General features: G+C 51.5%; 1 protein-coding gene across 1 annotated transcript in view; it reads left to right on the forward strand.

Annotated features, from left to right (window-relative positions):
- The first annotated feature begins 14,099 nt into the window (after positions 1-14,099).
- Positions 14,100-15,653, forward strand: part of LOC134528542 (tRNA (cytosine(34)-C(5))-methyltransferase) — a 44,487-nt gene continuing 42,933 nt past the window's right edge. The window contains exon 1 of the mRNA XM_063362262.1: positions 14,100-14,304. Coding sequence (XP_063218332.1) covers positions 14,236-14,304 — 69 coding nt within the window. The 5' untranslated portion in view covers positions 14,100-14,235. The remainder of the gene's footprint in view (positions 14,305-15,653) is intronic.

Consider the following 15,653-nt stretch of genomic DNA (forward strand, 5'->3'; position numbering starts at 1 on the left):
GACGGTGGGTGTTGGGCAGACTCAGTTGGCTAAGTTGCTCCTGTTGACTGGTCTCGTATCCAACGGGATTGTGGGATGATGGCAGTCGGTTCTCTACCTGGTGACTTGAAGACTGTTCACAGCAGTGTAGAGATGACCTGGGAAGCCGTTCCTGTGATGACCCCCTGCGCTGGTTTTTCTTGGCGCGCGGCTCGCTGTCCGAATCGGATTTCTCTTCCGCGTCGTTTTCTGATTGGTGGCGCTTTCCCCACCACGACCTGGATTTCTGTGGTTGGTACCGGTAATTCTTCCGATTGGAGTAGTTACTTGGGCGCTGGTAACCGTCTGAATGACTTCTCCCTCGTTGGCCGCTCCCTTTGTCGAACTTCCACGACATGGTGTTTACGTTGGCTTGCCTGTTCTCTTGCTGGTTATTTCTCTGCCACCCTGGATATAATGGCGGATTCTTCTGGTTAGTCGGCCGATCGCTTTCTTCTTTAGAAGAAGTCCTGTTGAGGTGGTCCAAACGATCAAAGGCCAACACTTGCTCTCTGAATTCAGTCAAGTTTTGGAATGACCTTCCTGTCAAATGCACTTGGTACTTAATAGGCAGTTGTGACAACACCATTGCCACAAACTCCTCATCGCTCATCTCTAAATCAAGGTACCGTGTCTTTTCAAACATCTGAGACATGTGTGCCTCAAGCGATCTTCCCCGTTTACTATCATACTTCTCGGAATGCAGTTGCACCCTCAGATTACCTTGTATCTTCATGTTCCAGAACTGGTTCTTGAATCGGTTTCGGAACTCGTCGTAAGTCTGGATTGAATTTTGTTGCATTTCCCACCAGTAATATGCGTGATCTCTCAATGCGTTATTTAAGCACTTTAGTTTCTCAGTTTCCGACAGATGGAATGTTTGGACATATTCCTCAAACCTTTTTAAAAAGCGCATTGGGTTCTCATGACTATTGGCTGAGAATTTTGGCATTGATTCGGCCCATTGCCTCAGTGGATGGTGCATGGCTGTAATTGGATCAAGCACGGTCGTCTGCTCTCGGTGTAACGTTCTGACAGCGGACGTTTCTGTTTCTTGACTTGTAACAGTAGATGATGGTGTGGATATTACCCCCTGTACATTCCCTGAGTGTACCTCAACAATTGTGTCATTAGGAGTAGTAGATGGCAGTTGTTCACTAACACCTGGTGTCTGTTTATTCCTCTCCCACTGCTCCAGTTTAGATTGTAAATCTAACTGTTTCTTCTCTAGAGTATTGCATTTTTCATCCACCTGTCTCTGTATATTATTTGCATGGTGGTCTACTACATCTAATGCAATGGTGCGGCATGTGATTTGTATATTTTCTACATTGCTCTCTAATTGAAATGTTCTCTCACCTAAAATATTTAACTGAGTAGACAGATTCTCCTTAACTGATAGTACAGACCTTTCACACTCTTCCCTAACCTGTGATAGCTGTGTTGTGGTGTTAATTTCCAGATTCTCCATACGCTGTGTTATTGATTGTACATGGTCAGTTAAGTCTGAGAGCACTTTACCTTGGGATTCTATGGTTTCTGATAACCTACTCTCCATACCTGACATACCCTCTTGCATATTCTCCTGATTTTGTTTCAAACAAACCTGCATATTCTCCTGTATGCTACACATGTCCTGACGGATACTGTCCTGCATATTCTCATGACTTTGTTTCAAATTAACTTGCATATTCTCCTGAACGTCTTTTATCATTTTGCCCAAATTTTGCATCATCTACATTAGGTTGACATTTCCTAACATGGGTGGTGATACTGGACTTTCCTGTGGTGATGTGTCATACTCTCCTAAACCATAGGTGACACTAACAGCATCCTCCTCTTGTGTACCTGTATTTGTTATGTCTGTGGGGTTTTCCTCATTCAGTGTCGGGACCCTAACATTATGCCTTTCATTTTCATCACTCTCTGTGTGTGTATCAAGAGTTGGTTCTTCTAATCTGTGCTCCACCTCCCTGGATTTACTTCTGCTCCTATCCTTTGTGTGGTATTTTGAACTTCCCCTTGTCTCAATGTTAGCACGTTTTCTGACACAGACCAAAAATACACAATATGTAGCACAAGTTTACCTTGTCTTCTCGGGCCCCACGTTGCTGCGCAACTTCTGTAGTGATGTACACTCCTGTACTAGTTGCCACCACAGCCTTTCTCCCTTTCTCTCTGGTGTACGCTCGGGTCACCCGTGTGGTAGCCACTTCGGTCGACTCAGCCTCCTTTCTTCTTCAAGGTGTACATCACCAAGTTGTGGTGATCACTACTGTAACTATAATTTACTCTGCTTAAATGGGCGCCATGTTCCTATTATTATTCATGAAAACAAATAATATTGAAACGGAACAAAATTTTTTTATTATACTTTTACATATATATATAACTGTGATCTAGCCTGATTGTAATGTTTCCATCAACTTTATCGATCATTATTCAATAAGATTCAACATAGGTATGGTGGGCAAATATCATATGACAAAATAACTTCTAATGAATTAACATATATCATTGGAACCATAAAATTAATTACTTTCGTCATTCTCTTACATAGGATATTACCTCATTTATGTTAGACAAAACCAAAATAAAAAACCTTACTCGAAAAGTTATATCTGGTAACAAAACAAAATATTAAGGTAGCTATGATACAGTCTGGATGAGATCATATAATCAATATTATTTTCCCAAAACTAGCTTCAATCGTTAACACACGAAACTCTCATCTATACCTCTGAGCTTGTCGACAAAATTTAACTTGTAAATCTTTCAATTATATCAATTTGATCGGTGTCAAAGAGTTGTTTTTTTTTTTTTAACATTCAAAATAATCAGATCGTTCAAGCTTACCTATATCCTTCTTGACAACTCAAGCCTGAGACATGGCAAATACTGAGAATGGTCAAAACTCAGATAAATCAAACCTGATTACAACAATTGATAATTCAATTTGTGGCCAAACTTCATAGGATCATAATCAATTGCCACTCTTGATATATTACGACCATTTTCTGAAGTTACAACACATTTTCGTGGAACTCAAAATACCATCTAGCCATATTTTAAACAATCGCTTTTTCAACTCCTTTCTTCTATATCCTTCCCTGCACTCATACGAAATTCCACTCTCTAATTGTTATAAAATTTAAACATTGATTGTTGGCCTAAATAAACAATATGGCTGGGAGTAATTAACTTGACTCATACATTGGTATCTGATGAACAATACGTTAATACCTAACCAAATTATAGCAATCTGAATAAATTTAAATATAAAAATTATGAAAATACTTGCCCTTCACATTAACCTTCAAATAAAATATTAGTAAACATTGTGCACAGATGGAAAATTAAATACACATATAGCCAACATGAACAAAATTAAACTTTAGAGTCCAAAGAGTAATCAAATAATTGTCCATGGTGGTAACACACTAATAAAATCTGAAACATACATAATTATATAAATTAAAAATTGGTTTGAGGCAAGACTCTGTACGTGGCTACGCGTACAGTATGAATGTTTACAGGAGAGCATGTCAAAAATTTCATATTAAATTTTTACAAAATAGTACGCATAAAGAAAATTTTTACAGGTTTTTATGTTGCTTTCGCTTTTAAGGCTGGGTTCACAATTGAAAAAATAACAGTAACAGTAATGCTGGGTTCACAATTGAAAAAAATATCGGTAACAGTAACAGTAGGTCGTGTGCATAGGATATTAACGCCATGTTTCCTAACCTAACGATTCACAATAGCAGAAAGTTGGTCGTGTGCATGGGAGCGAGGTCGTGTGCATAGGAGTGAAATGAATATATTTTATTTCGGTCGCGTACGCATGGCACAACAGCCAATGAGAGAAGAGCAGGGTGATTTTTTGGCGGGACTAGAAATATGTTTATATTTATTAACCATATTGTGGTAAGAAAATGTCGAGAATGCCGTCGTCCGGGGTCTCGGGCTCGAGTCCCGGTGTGGCTCCTAGTGGGAAAAGGCGGTTCTTGATCTGTGTTGTCCGGGTGGGCGCCAGACTAGCTCGTTTCTAGTCGTGAATTTGGGGTCGTGGATGTATGTGCCCCTGCGTGGCCCACTAGGGCCGGCGGCGGTGTTGCGTGAGATGATTTTAAATAAGAGACGTGGAGTTGAGGTGGTGGTGTCGTACCTTTTATTCAGAGGAGCGAGTCGTACACGATACAACACTCTACAGAGGTCCCCGGGGGGTTTTTACTTGTTATTCCGTGGCGCCTTATTGTTTGTGTTCCGCGTTACGTGGCCTCGGATGCTGTTATGTCTCAGACGTCTCACTGGGTACGTAGGTAACGTAATTTCGTAACACAAAGGCGGGACACAAAATACACTGAATTAAGGGGGCGCGTACAGGTTACGTGGCACTCGTTACTCGGGTAACGTAAGTTAGCAATACAAAATACGGGATACAAAAATACACTGAATTAAGGTGGTGCGCACAAGTTACGTGGCACTCGTTATTCGGGTAACGTACGTTAGCAATACAAAACACGGGATACAAAAATACACTGGATTAAGGGGGCGCGCACAAGTTACGTGGCACTCGTTACTCGGGTAACGTAAGTTAGCAGTACAAAATACGGGATACAAAAATACACTTAATTAAGGGGCGGGCGATTGGAGATGGCCAATCCCGTATGCAAATGTCTCGGCGCGGGTGGTGTGCCCACTGTGGTGAAACACACACCGCAATTAAGTTTGTCCAAGTTCCCTTGCGGGTTTGTGGTCAGCGCCGTGCGCGTGACCTTAAATAAAGTTCTGTACGTTGCGGGAGACGGCCCGTGCCGTATGCTGAAGAGCAGCCCCGTTGACCAAGTGTGGTGCGGGGTGTCCTTAAGTTGATGCGGCCGGATTAGGTCCGGGACCGAAAAAAGGGACCGGGTACTCACGGAGAGGTTAAGTAATAAAAGGGGTTTGGTTAATTAGTGGCTATAGTTACCGGACGTTACTTTCAATGTAGACAAAGGATGTTGCCTCTCCGTGGGACGTAGGTCCGCCCCGGTCCATGAGCTGCGCTGAACTGCCGAACTGGCATGGCGTCTGAGGGAGGCTCGGCCTCTCTCGCACCAGGCGTGACCTCATTACGCTAGACTCCAAACGGGTGTGTCTGGAAGAGATTTTATTGTCGCTAAAATCCTAATTTAATGTTTTAGGAGGAATGGGTACTTTTCTTCTCTTGTCTACTCAGGTTTCCGCGGCTTTGTCTTTGGTTGCTGTTCGGGTCGCCTGACTCGGGTGGGCCATGGCCAGGGGTGTGTTCCGTTAGCGGGAGCGTATACTGGCGGGTGCAGGTCGGGCTCTGGGGTGGTCGTCGGCCAGACGACGTCAAACGCCCCCCCCCTGTGAAGCCCGACCTTGCGCCGCTTATGGTCCCGCTAACATGGGGCCACCCCTAGCTCCGGCCGCTCCATCCCGGCGTGGTTCGCGGCTCAGCAGCTGGTTGGCTCCGCGTACTGGACCTGGTGATCAAGGCCGACTGGGCCAACGTGCGCGCCGCCCCGGTTGCCGTCGTGGCAGGCGTGCCGGGGGCGGCGTCGTGGCGTCTGGGTGGGGTCAGCGGCTGATAGGGTCAGCGCACTGGACCTGGTGAACGTGGCCGACTGGGCCAACGTGCGCGCCGCCCCGGTTGCCGTCGTGGCAGGCGTTCCGGGGGCGGCGTCGTGGCGTCTGGGTGGGGTCAGTGGCTGATAGGGTCAGCGCACTGGACCTGGTGAACGTGGCCGACTGGGCCAACGTGCGCGCCGCCCCGGTTGCCGTCGTGGCAGGCGTGCCGGGGGCGGCATCGTGGCGTCTGGGTGGGGTCAGCGGCTGATAGGGTCAGCGCACTGGACCTGGTGAACGTGGCCGACTGGGCCAACGTGCGCGCCGCCCCGGTTGCCGTCGTGGCAGGCGTGCCGGGGGCGGCGTCGTGGCGCCTGGGCGGGGTCAGCGGCTGATAGGGTCAGCGCACTGGACCTGGTGCACGTGGCCGACTGGGCCAACGTGCGCGCCGCCCTGGTTGCCGTCGTGGCAGGCGTGCGGGGGGCGGCGTCGTGGCACCTCCTAGCTCCGGCAACAGCTCCACCCGGGTGGTGCTCGCGGTGGCCGCAGTTGGTAGGGCCCGAGCACCTGTCCCGGGTCGTCCCACGCCGAACATCCGGGGGTTGACTCGTCGAGGTAGCCTTGTGGCTGACAGGCCCTGCGCCCTGTTCCCAGGTCGAAGTCGGCCAGGCGAACTGGAGGTCTGTGGGCCCGTCGGGGTCGTTCGGCGGGCTCGCTGGCGGGTTCGCTTGTCCCCAGTCGATGTCCCGGTCCGCGGAGGTCCTCCTTCGGCGGCGGTTGACAGTTCGTGGACTGTTACGGAGTCCGTTCCCGTTCGGGTATGGCGGCTGATGCTGAGGCGGCGATCTCCGGGTCGGTCTCTCCGGGTTGCGTGACGATCGGCGTTGGCCCGTCGTCGTTGCCCGCATCGGATTGACCTATGCTGTGCGACAGCTCGGCGATCTCCACGGCCTCTGCTTCATCGCCCCGTGGGTAGCATTGCGGTGGGGGGCTCTCGTACACCCCGCTTCCCTCCCAGGGTACCACTGCCGTCTCCGGTGCGTTCTCGTGGACCTCTTCTGGTTCGTCTGGCACGTCGTGGGCGGGGTCGCCCCCGGTGTCCCCCGTGGCCATGCTAAGGGCATAATCGTCGAGGTACGTGGGCGGGCGCCGCCACCGCCGTGGTCGTGGCCTCGCCTCGTCGTCTGACGCGGCCTCTGCGGGTGATGTCCCGGGCGTGTATGCAAGTTCGTCGCGGGGCCTGTTGGACGTGGTGTTCGTGGACACTAGGGTGCGGTATGGGCGCGGATCGGGTCGGCTCCTAGCGGGGGTCGCTTCTGGCGAGTTGTCCTCTTCCTGGACGGCGTCGCTCTCCGGCGTACGGCGTCCGTTGTCGTCCGGAGTGGGGGGTCCTGCGTCCCCGTCTGGGTTCCTCTCCCCAGGCAGGGCGGTGAGCCGGATGTCGTCCCTGTGCACCTTTTTCAGGCGCCGTCCCTCCATGCGGACTAAGTACGTCGTCCTGCCTAGTCGTCGCCGTACTGTGTATGGCCCGCCCCAGCGCGGGGCCAGGCCCACGCAATAGTTGCGGGGTGCGGCTGAAAGTGGGTGTAGTCGCGCGAACACCTGATCGCCGACCTGCACGGCGGGTGGAGGATGATCTGTGATTGGGGTGATCCGGTTGGCGTACCTCTCCTGCCTACGTCTTGCCTCGTCGTGCAGAGTCACCCGTCGTTGGTCGCGTTCCTCCGTCGTCTCGTCGGGGTGTGGAGTGCCGTGTGTGGCCCATTCTCCCGGTAAGGGCAGGTTGTGGCCCTGTATCATTTCGGCCGGTGTGCGGCCGGTTGCGGCGTTGGTGCGGCGTCGTACACAGAAGAGGGCGTCAGCCACGTGCAGGTCCCACTGCGTGTGGTCTGCCCCCAGCCGGATCCGGAGCTGTGCCTTCAGTTCCTGGTTCCGGCGCTCTGTCGGGTTCGCTTTTGGGTGGTAGGGGGGCGTCGTGTGGTGCTTGATCTGGTGTTCGTCGCACCAGCCCTTCCAATGTCGCCCCAGGAACTGACTGGCGTTGTCCGTCAACACCGACTGGGGGTATCCCCAACGGGACAGGAATTCCCTGGTCAGCAGGCTGATGATGGTAGGTGTGCGCACGTTCCCGCATGGATACGCCTCCGTCCACCGCGTGAAGAGGTCCGTCACGACGAGGAGGAAGCGTTTGCCGCGCGGCGTGCGGGGGTAGGGGCCCTTTACGTCTAAGGCTATCGTTTGGAAGGCGGTGGTGGGTTCCCTGGGTCGCTGTTGCTCCTCGCCGTCACGCCGCCTCGCTTTCCTCGCCTGACAGACCTCGCATTCGCGCACGTACGTACGTACGTCGTACGTGACGCTGGGCCAGTGGTAGTGCCGGGTGACTTCTCGTCGTGTCTGATCGGTCCCCGGGTGTCCAGCGAGGTCGTGGTCGTGGAAGAACCGAAGGACCGCTTTTCGGGCTTCCGTCGGGACGTAGGTCCTCCAGTCTTCCTGGTGTCCGGGTGTGTGAGTCTGAATCAGGCCGTCTTGCACGCGCCACGCCTCGTGTCCGGCGGTCGCTTGCTGGCGGCGTCTTGCCGCGTCTATTGACGTTTCCTGTGCTCGACGTACCCGGTCCTGGACGTCGGCCACGGTGTTGGGTGGGTCTTCGTCCCGCGTCGGCCGTGATTCGCGCGCATGCCGAGTCGTGCGATGCGTGTCCGTGTGGTGTGTCCGGGGGTAGAATCTCCTCCCAGTCGTCCTCGTCCGTCAGCTCTGTTCGGTCGTCGGGTTCCCGCGACAGTAAGTCGGGGAGCTGGTTCTCCGTGCCGGGAACGTGCTCGACGTCGAAGTCGAACGACTGGAGGAATAGCGCCCATCGTATGAGTTTGCCTTTCCGCCCCTGCATCGTACGCAGCCAGGTGAGGCAGCTGTTGTCCGTCCTCAGTGTGAAGCACTTCCCCTCCAGGTGGGGCCGGTACTTTTTCATGGCCCAGACTACGGCTAGGCACTCTTGCTCGTTGCTGTGATATGGCGTTCGGCCGGTCCGAGCTTCGCGCTAGCGTAGTCGATGACCTCGCGGACCCCGTTCGGGTCCGTGTGAAAAAGCACCGCACCCACACCGAGTGCGCTGGCGTCGGTCTGAAGGTAGAGGCGGCGTCCGGGGTCTACTCGTGTGAGGGTGTGACAGCGAGTGAAGGCGGCTTTTATTTCTTCGAAGGCGCGTTGCGCGGGTTCGCCCCAATGGTACCGTGCCCGTGGTGACAGGAGGTCGGTCAGTGGTGCGATGGTACGGGAGAAGTCGGGGATGTACCCCCTGAGCCAGTTCACCAGGCCGATAAACCGTTGGAGTTGCTTCCTCGTCCGCGGTGGTGCCGCTTCAGCGATCTTGCGCAAGTGAATGGGTTGGGGTCGGTTGCCAGCCGCGCTTACTAGGTGGCCCAGGAATTCGACCTCCTGGGTCCCGATATGACACTTGTGGTGTGCGGCCGTGAGATGGTGTGTGGCCAAGCGTTCTAGGACCAGCGCCAGGTGTCTGGCGTGGTCCTCCCACGTCTCGGAGAAGACGATCACGTCGTCGAGGTACGCGATCGCAAACCGGCCCAGGTACCCCTCCAACACTCGGGTCATCATTCCCTGGAACGTGGCCGGTGCGCACTTTAGCCCAAAAGGCATGGCGCGAAATTGAAACTTCCGCCCGTCTGGTATCGTGAACGCGGTTTTCCCCCTGTCTTCCGCCCGTATGGGCACTTGCCAGTACCCAGCCTTCAGGTCGAGCGTACTGAAGACTTTCGCGCGGCCGAGTCCGGCTACGGCGGCGTCGACGCTGATTTGAGGTGGGGGTGAGCTAATCGTGATCGCGTTTAGCGGCCGAAAATCGACGCAGAAGCGTAGCGAACTGTCTTTCTTTGGGGCTAATACGACGCAAGCATTGTAATGACTGTTGGACGGCTCGACTACCCCGTCGCGAAGCATGTCCGCCACTTGCTCCCGGATGGCCCTCTGCTCCCGGAACCCGTAGCCTCTCGGGGCCTCGTGTACTGGGTTGTCGTGGGTGGTCGGGATGTGGTGTTCGGTGATGGTGGTGCGTTTCAGTGGGTCGGCTACCGCGAAGACGTCCTGCCTTTCTGCCAACACGCCTTCCACTGCTGCTCGGTACTCGTGGGGGACGTTGTGGCAGAACTGGTCTAAGGTTACTTTCTCCCCCTGACTCTCGGGGGTAGTGCCTATGGCGTACACCGTGAGCCACTCGCGGGTGCCAATGTAAACTCGTCTGGGTTTCATTTCGATCACCGCATCTTGTCTCGCTAACCATGGTTGGCCTAGTACTATCCCTTCGTGTAAGTCCTCTACCACTAGGGCGGTTACCGTGGTGACGTCGTCCCGAATGCGTACCTCGAGTTCGGCTTGCCCCACTGTCCTTCCCGGTTGCGTGCTGGTTGCTAACCGTAACTCGGCTTGGTGGGGCTGCAGCGCGCCGGGGGGTACCAGGTGGGGGGCCACGAACACGTGGCTCGCGCCCGTGTCTACCAGGGCCGCCGTGGGTTGCCCGTTGACTTCCACTGGGATACGGAGTAGGCCGTCGCGAGGGCGGACTAGCTGGTTTATCTGCGGTGTGGCTGCTTCCGCGGCGGGTGTGGGTTGGCTCGGGTTACTCGGAGGCGCGGGTTTTACCGCCGTGCCCCCGGGTGGGCGTTTCCCGACGTGTTGGTGAAGGGTGGTGTTTGCCGGCGTGGGCAGTCGACATGCCAGTGGCGGGTACCTGCGGGGCAGCCCAACTGGCATCGCGGTAGTGGGGGTTCGTGCTGTGTCGATGACCCATCGGGCCTACCAGGTGGTGGTGCGTCCTCGATGGCTCGTCGCGGGCGGTCGGGTGGGTAGCCCCCTGCTTCCCGGTTCTGGACGCTGGCTATTCTCTGACCCATTGGGCGTCTGGCCAGGTCCCGGTCGGTGTTCGGGGGGTCGTAGTGTCGCAGTCCCCGGATGTTCCGTTCCGTGTCTATGGCTTGTCGGACGTAATCCTCGACTTCCTATGCGCGGTAACACCGCATGAACGGTTGCAGTTCATTGTGTAGGAGGGTGGTAATGGTTGCGAGCGCGGTGGCTGGCGCGGCGCCGGGTGCTACTCGATTGAACAGTTGCATTTTCTTGGCCAGAAACTGCTCGACGGGTTCGCCGTCGCGTTGGCGTTCGCCATAGAACTGTGTCGTGCATTGGACCAGTGCGTGTTCCGTGTCAAATCGGCGGTTGAATGACGTGGCAAACTCCTCCCAGGGCATGCCGAAGCGTCCCCAGATGTTCCACCATTGGCGGGCGGTCCCCTTCAGCTGTTCGCTCGCTCGCCCCGACCATTCATCGGTCGGTATTCCGGACCGTGCCAGTCTAACCTCGCAGTGTGTTAGGAAGTCTCTGGGTACTTCGTGCCCTATTCCGCTGAACTCGGGTAGTGCTAACTTCCCTGTGTAGCACGGGTTGCGTGTATGCATCCCCGTGTTTGGTCCGGTGATTGCGCTAGGTGGTGGGATGTATTTGGGTGCCAGATTGGTCCGGGCACTCGTGAGGCCCATAGTCGGTAGTATGCCTCCCAGTGTGACGTTAGCTTGTGCCTCCGTCTTAAGCGGTGCCCATGACCACGGTAATTGGGTGTGCGGCTCGCCGAGTAACGTCTCGCTCCAGGGCTTGCCCCAGGTCTGTTCGGTGACGTTGTCCCGGGTGTTCGCGCATTGGCATGTCCTGTACCACGGCAGTGATCCCGTCAATAGGTCTATTTCCCTTGGTAATAGGCAACGCGTGCACACGAGGTCTGTAGGTGGTGCCTGCATGTTGAGCTGTATGTTGTACGTTCAAGTTCGCCGTCTGTGACGGGCTGTTCGTAGTCTGGGCGCGTGTTGTAGCGCGCGGGTTTGAGATCGGCGGCGGGCAGGTGCCCGGACAGCCGCACAAAGAGGAGGCGAAAACGGTCCGCGCGGAGTGGGGGTATCGGGATGGTTGCCCGAAGCGGAGAGCGTGAAGTGGGGTGACGAGGTGGGGGTAGGTGCCCGGACAGCCGCACAAAGAGGAGGCGAAAACGGTCCGCGCGGAGTGGGGGTGGTGACGTCGCTCCGTTGCTCGCCTCGCCGTGATGACGTGCGGGGGTGGGGGTGGTTGGAGTGTCCTTTGTCCGCTCGCCTCGTCGCGCCGGTCTGTCTGGCCTTCGACCCTTCCTGTGTCCAAAATGGCCGTTTCGTGTCTCCGCTGTCGCCTGTTGGTGAATTTATTTCGAAAATGTCCAGAAGTGAAAAAAAAATTTTTCACATTATTTTCTGCCCCACGCAGCGGGCGCCAAATGCCGTCGTCCGGGGTCTCGGGCTCGAGTCCCGGTGTGGCTCCTAGTGGGAAAAGGCGGTTCTTGATCTGTGTTGTCCGGGTGGGCGCCAGACTAGCTCGTTTCTAGTCGTGAATTTGGGGTCGTGGATGTATGTGCCCCTGCGTGGCCCACTAGGGCCGGCGGCGGTGTTGCGTGAGATGATTTTAAATAAGAGACGTGGAGTTGAGGTGGTGGTGTCGTACCTTTTATTCAGAGGAACGAGTCGTACACGATACAACACTCTACAGAGGTCACCGGGGGGGTTTTACTTGTTATTCCGTGGCGCCTTATTGTTTGTGTTCCGCGTTACGTGGCCTCGGATGCTGTTATGTCTCAGACGTCTCACTGGGTACGTAGGTAACGTAATTTCGTAACACAAAGGCGGGACACAAAATACACTGAATTAAGGGGGCGCGTACAGGTTACGTGGCACTCGTTACTCGGGTAACGTAAGTTAGCAATACAAAATACGGGATACAAAAATACACTGAATTAAGGTGGTGCGCACAAGTTACGTGGCACTCGTTATTCGGGTAACGTACCTTAGCAATACAAAACACGGGATACAAAAATACACTGGATTAAGGGGGCGCGCACAAGTTACGTGGCACTCGTTACTCGGGTAACGTAAGTTAGCAGTACAAAATACGGGATACAAAAATACACTGAATTAAGGGGCGGGCGATTGGAGACGGCCAATCCCGTATGCAAATGTCTCGGCGCGGGTGGTGTGCCCACTGTGGTGAAACACGCACCGCAATTAAGTTTGTCCAAGTTCCCTTGCGGGTTTGTGGTCAGCGCCGTGCGCGTGACCTTAAACAAAGTTCTGTACGTTGCGGGAGACGGCCCGTGCCGTATGCTGAAGAGCAGCCCCGTTGACCAAGTGTGGTGCGGGGTGTCCTTAAGTTGATGCGGCCGGATTAGGTCCGGGACCGAAAAAAGGGACCGGGTACTCACGGAGAGGTTAAGTAATAAAAGGGGTTTGGTTAATTAGTGGCTATAGTTACCGGACGTTACTTTCAATGTAGACAAAGGATGTTGCCTCTCCGTGGGACGTAGGTCCGCCCCGGTCCATGAGCTGCGCTGAACTGCCGAACTGGCATGGCGTCTGAGGGAGGCTCGGCCTCTCTCGCGCCAGGCGTGACCTCATTACGCTAGACTCCAAACGGGTGTGTCTGGAAGAGATTTTATTGTCGCTAAAATCCTAATTTAATGTTTTAGGAGGAATGGGTACGGTTCTTCTCTTGTCTACTCAGGTTTCCGCGGCTTTGTCTTTGGTTGCTGTTCGGGTCGCCTGACTCGGGTGGGCCATGGCCAGGGGTGTGTTCCGTTAGCGGGAGCGTATACTGGCGGGTGCAGGTCGGGCTCTGGGGTGGTCGTCGGCCAGACGACGTCAAGATAATAAAAGTATTAACGTTATTTTGAAAGTTAATATGTTTATTTTCTAACACTGCTAACAGATGCCGCTTACGTCGCGAAATTTCATTGGCTGAAATTAACAGTAAGAATTCAATTGTGAACCGATTTCGCAGTTCGCACAGGTCGTGTGCACAGGTCGTGTGCATGGCTTGCTATGCACTCGCTTAATTTTTTTAGTTGTGTACCCAGCGTTAGGCTGGGTTCACAATTGAAAAAATAACAGTAACATTAACTGTAGGTCGTGTGCATAGGATATGAACGCCATGTTTCCTAACCTAACGATTCACAATAGTAGAAAGTTGGTCGTGTGCATGGGAGCGTGGTCGTGCGCATAGGTGTGAAATGAATATATTTTATTTCGGTCGCGTACGCATGGTACAACAGCCAATGAGAGAAGAGCAGGGTGCTTATTTGGCGGGACTATAAATATGTTTATATTTATTAACCATATTGTGGTAAGAAAATGTCGAGATAATAATAGTATTACCGTTATTTTGAAAGTTAATATGTTTATTTACTAACACTGCTAATAGATGTCGCATAGTTCGCGAAATTTCATTGGCTGAAATTAACGGTAAGAATTCAATTATGAACCGATTTTGTAGTTCGCACAGGTCGTGTGCACAGGTCGTGTGCATGGCTTGCTATGCACTCGCTTAATTTTTTTAATTGTAAACCCAGCCTTACTTCGTTACTGTTTTACTACACATCCACTAGGAGCGCTGTAACTCGCTTTCAAGTTAATAATTGGTTTTGCTGTTGGATATCCCTTTTCTATGACTTTGCGTCGTGCGTGTTTGGTTGCTTTGAAGTTATTGTTTATAAAACATATTTGTTTAATTTAAACAATTGATCGATTTTCGTCTTCTTTTCGTTTTATCAGAAGTCTTTTCACATCAATGGGTAAAAGCTCCCGTGCTAAAAATAACGATAAAATGAATTTTGCTCAGAAGAGGCGTGCTAGAGAGGTTAGTAATTTGTGTATTGCTTTGTTCACTACTACCGTAAATTATGCAGCTTCTACACTCCTGCTGCTACCTAAAAGTGATTATGTTTTGGAAAGTAGTATCAAGTTACTGCAACCAAATCGTTCTTATTGTATTAACAACCCCTGCACCCTCAACACATGCTCGGGAGGTTTAAGTTGTTGAAGTGCGGGAATTATCAATTTAAATACTGGGTTTTTAATTAAAATTTTGGTAAATATGTATTGTACGGATTAGCGCCAAAAAAAATCGTACAAATATGAAATAACTTTCATTAAATGCTCTTTTACGTCCTCTTTTCAAAACCACCTGCGGAGATTAAAAATTCCAATTACTTTTGGAGATATCGCCGTTCTTATTTTGCAATACAAGCCCTATGTAATCATTCAACAGAGGCCATTTTATATTTTGCCGTGTGTGCGTGAATGCATAAATAACAGAAATTTTCCATTAGGTAAGGTTAGTTACATGATAAATACTTCAAAATAAACGGAAATTAAAAATAATATCAATTAATTTTACTTGTATAGTTTTAAGTATTTATAATGCAACTGACCTGACCTAACAAAACGGGACAAAGGTAGATTAGGTCAGGTCAGCTACAGTATAAATACTTTGAAACTGAACGGACATTAAAAATAATAAAAATTAATTTTTTTGGTTGTTTAGTTTTAAAGTATTTATAATGTAGCTGACCTGACCTAACAAACCGGGAAAAAGGATGAACAGTAGGAACTCACGTAATTTTCTTTCTACGTGATGTAGTCGTTCAACTACGTCGCGGAAAAAAAAAAAATCATACTTGTAAACAAGCAACAATGGGAACGCGGGAAGCCTACGATTCACTCATCCTTCTGGACATACCCGAATACTCACGTTGGCAAGCCTTCTTTCAACAGACGAGAGGCAAACGCCCGATCGTGCATCTCCGGTTTTTTTTTTGTTTATTGTAAATAAATATGCAACTCATGAAAACTAATGGTCAATTAGGTTATGTTAGCTACATTATAAATACTTGAAAACATTGTGGATGGTTGATTTGGTTAGGATAGCTACATTAAAAATACTGTGAAATCATGTAAACGGTTTCCTAGCGCTGGATAGCTACATATTAAAAAGTTATTGGCCAAGCAACCATAAAATGATTTTACAGTTTTTTTAATGTAGCTATACTTACCTAATATAACCAACCATCCACAATGTTTTAAAGTATTTTTAATTACTTCTTGCTAATTTTAAGAAAAGAAGGCTTGCCAACGTGAGTATTCGGGTATGTCCAGAAGGACGTGTGAATCGTAGGCTTCCCGCTGAGGGACGCATCAGTGCACAGC

This window comes from Bacillus rossius, chromosome 1 (assembly GCF_032445375.1).
Source record: "Bacillus rossius redtenbacheri isolate Brsri chromosome 1, Brsri_v3, whole genome shotgun sequence".
Lineage (NCBI taxonomy): Eukaryota > Metazoa > Arthropoda > Insecta > Phasmatodea > Bacillidae > Bacillus > Bacillus rossius.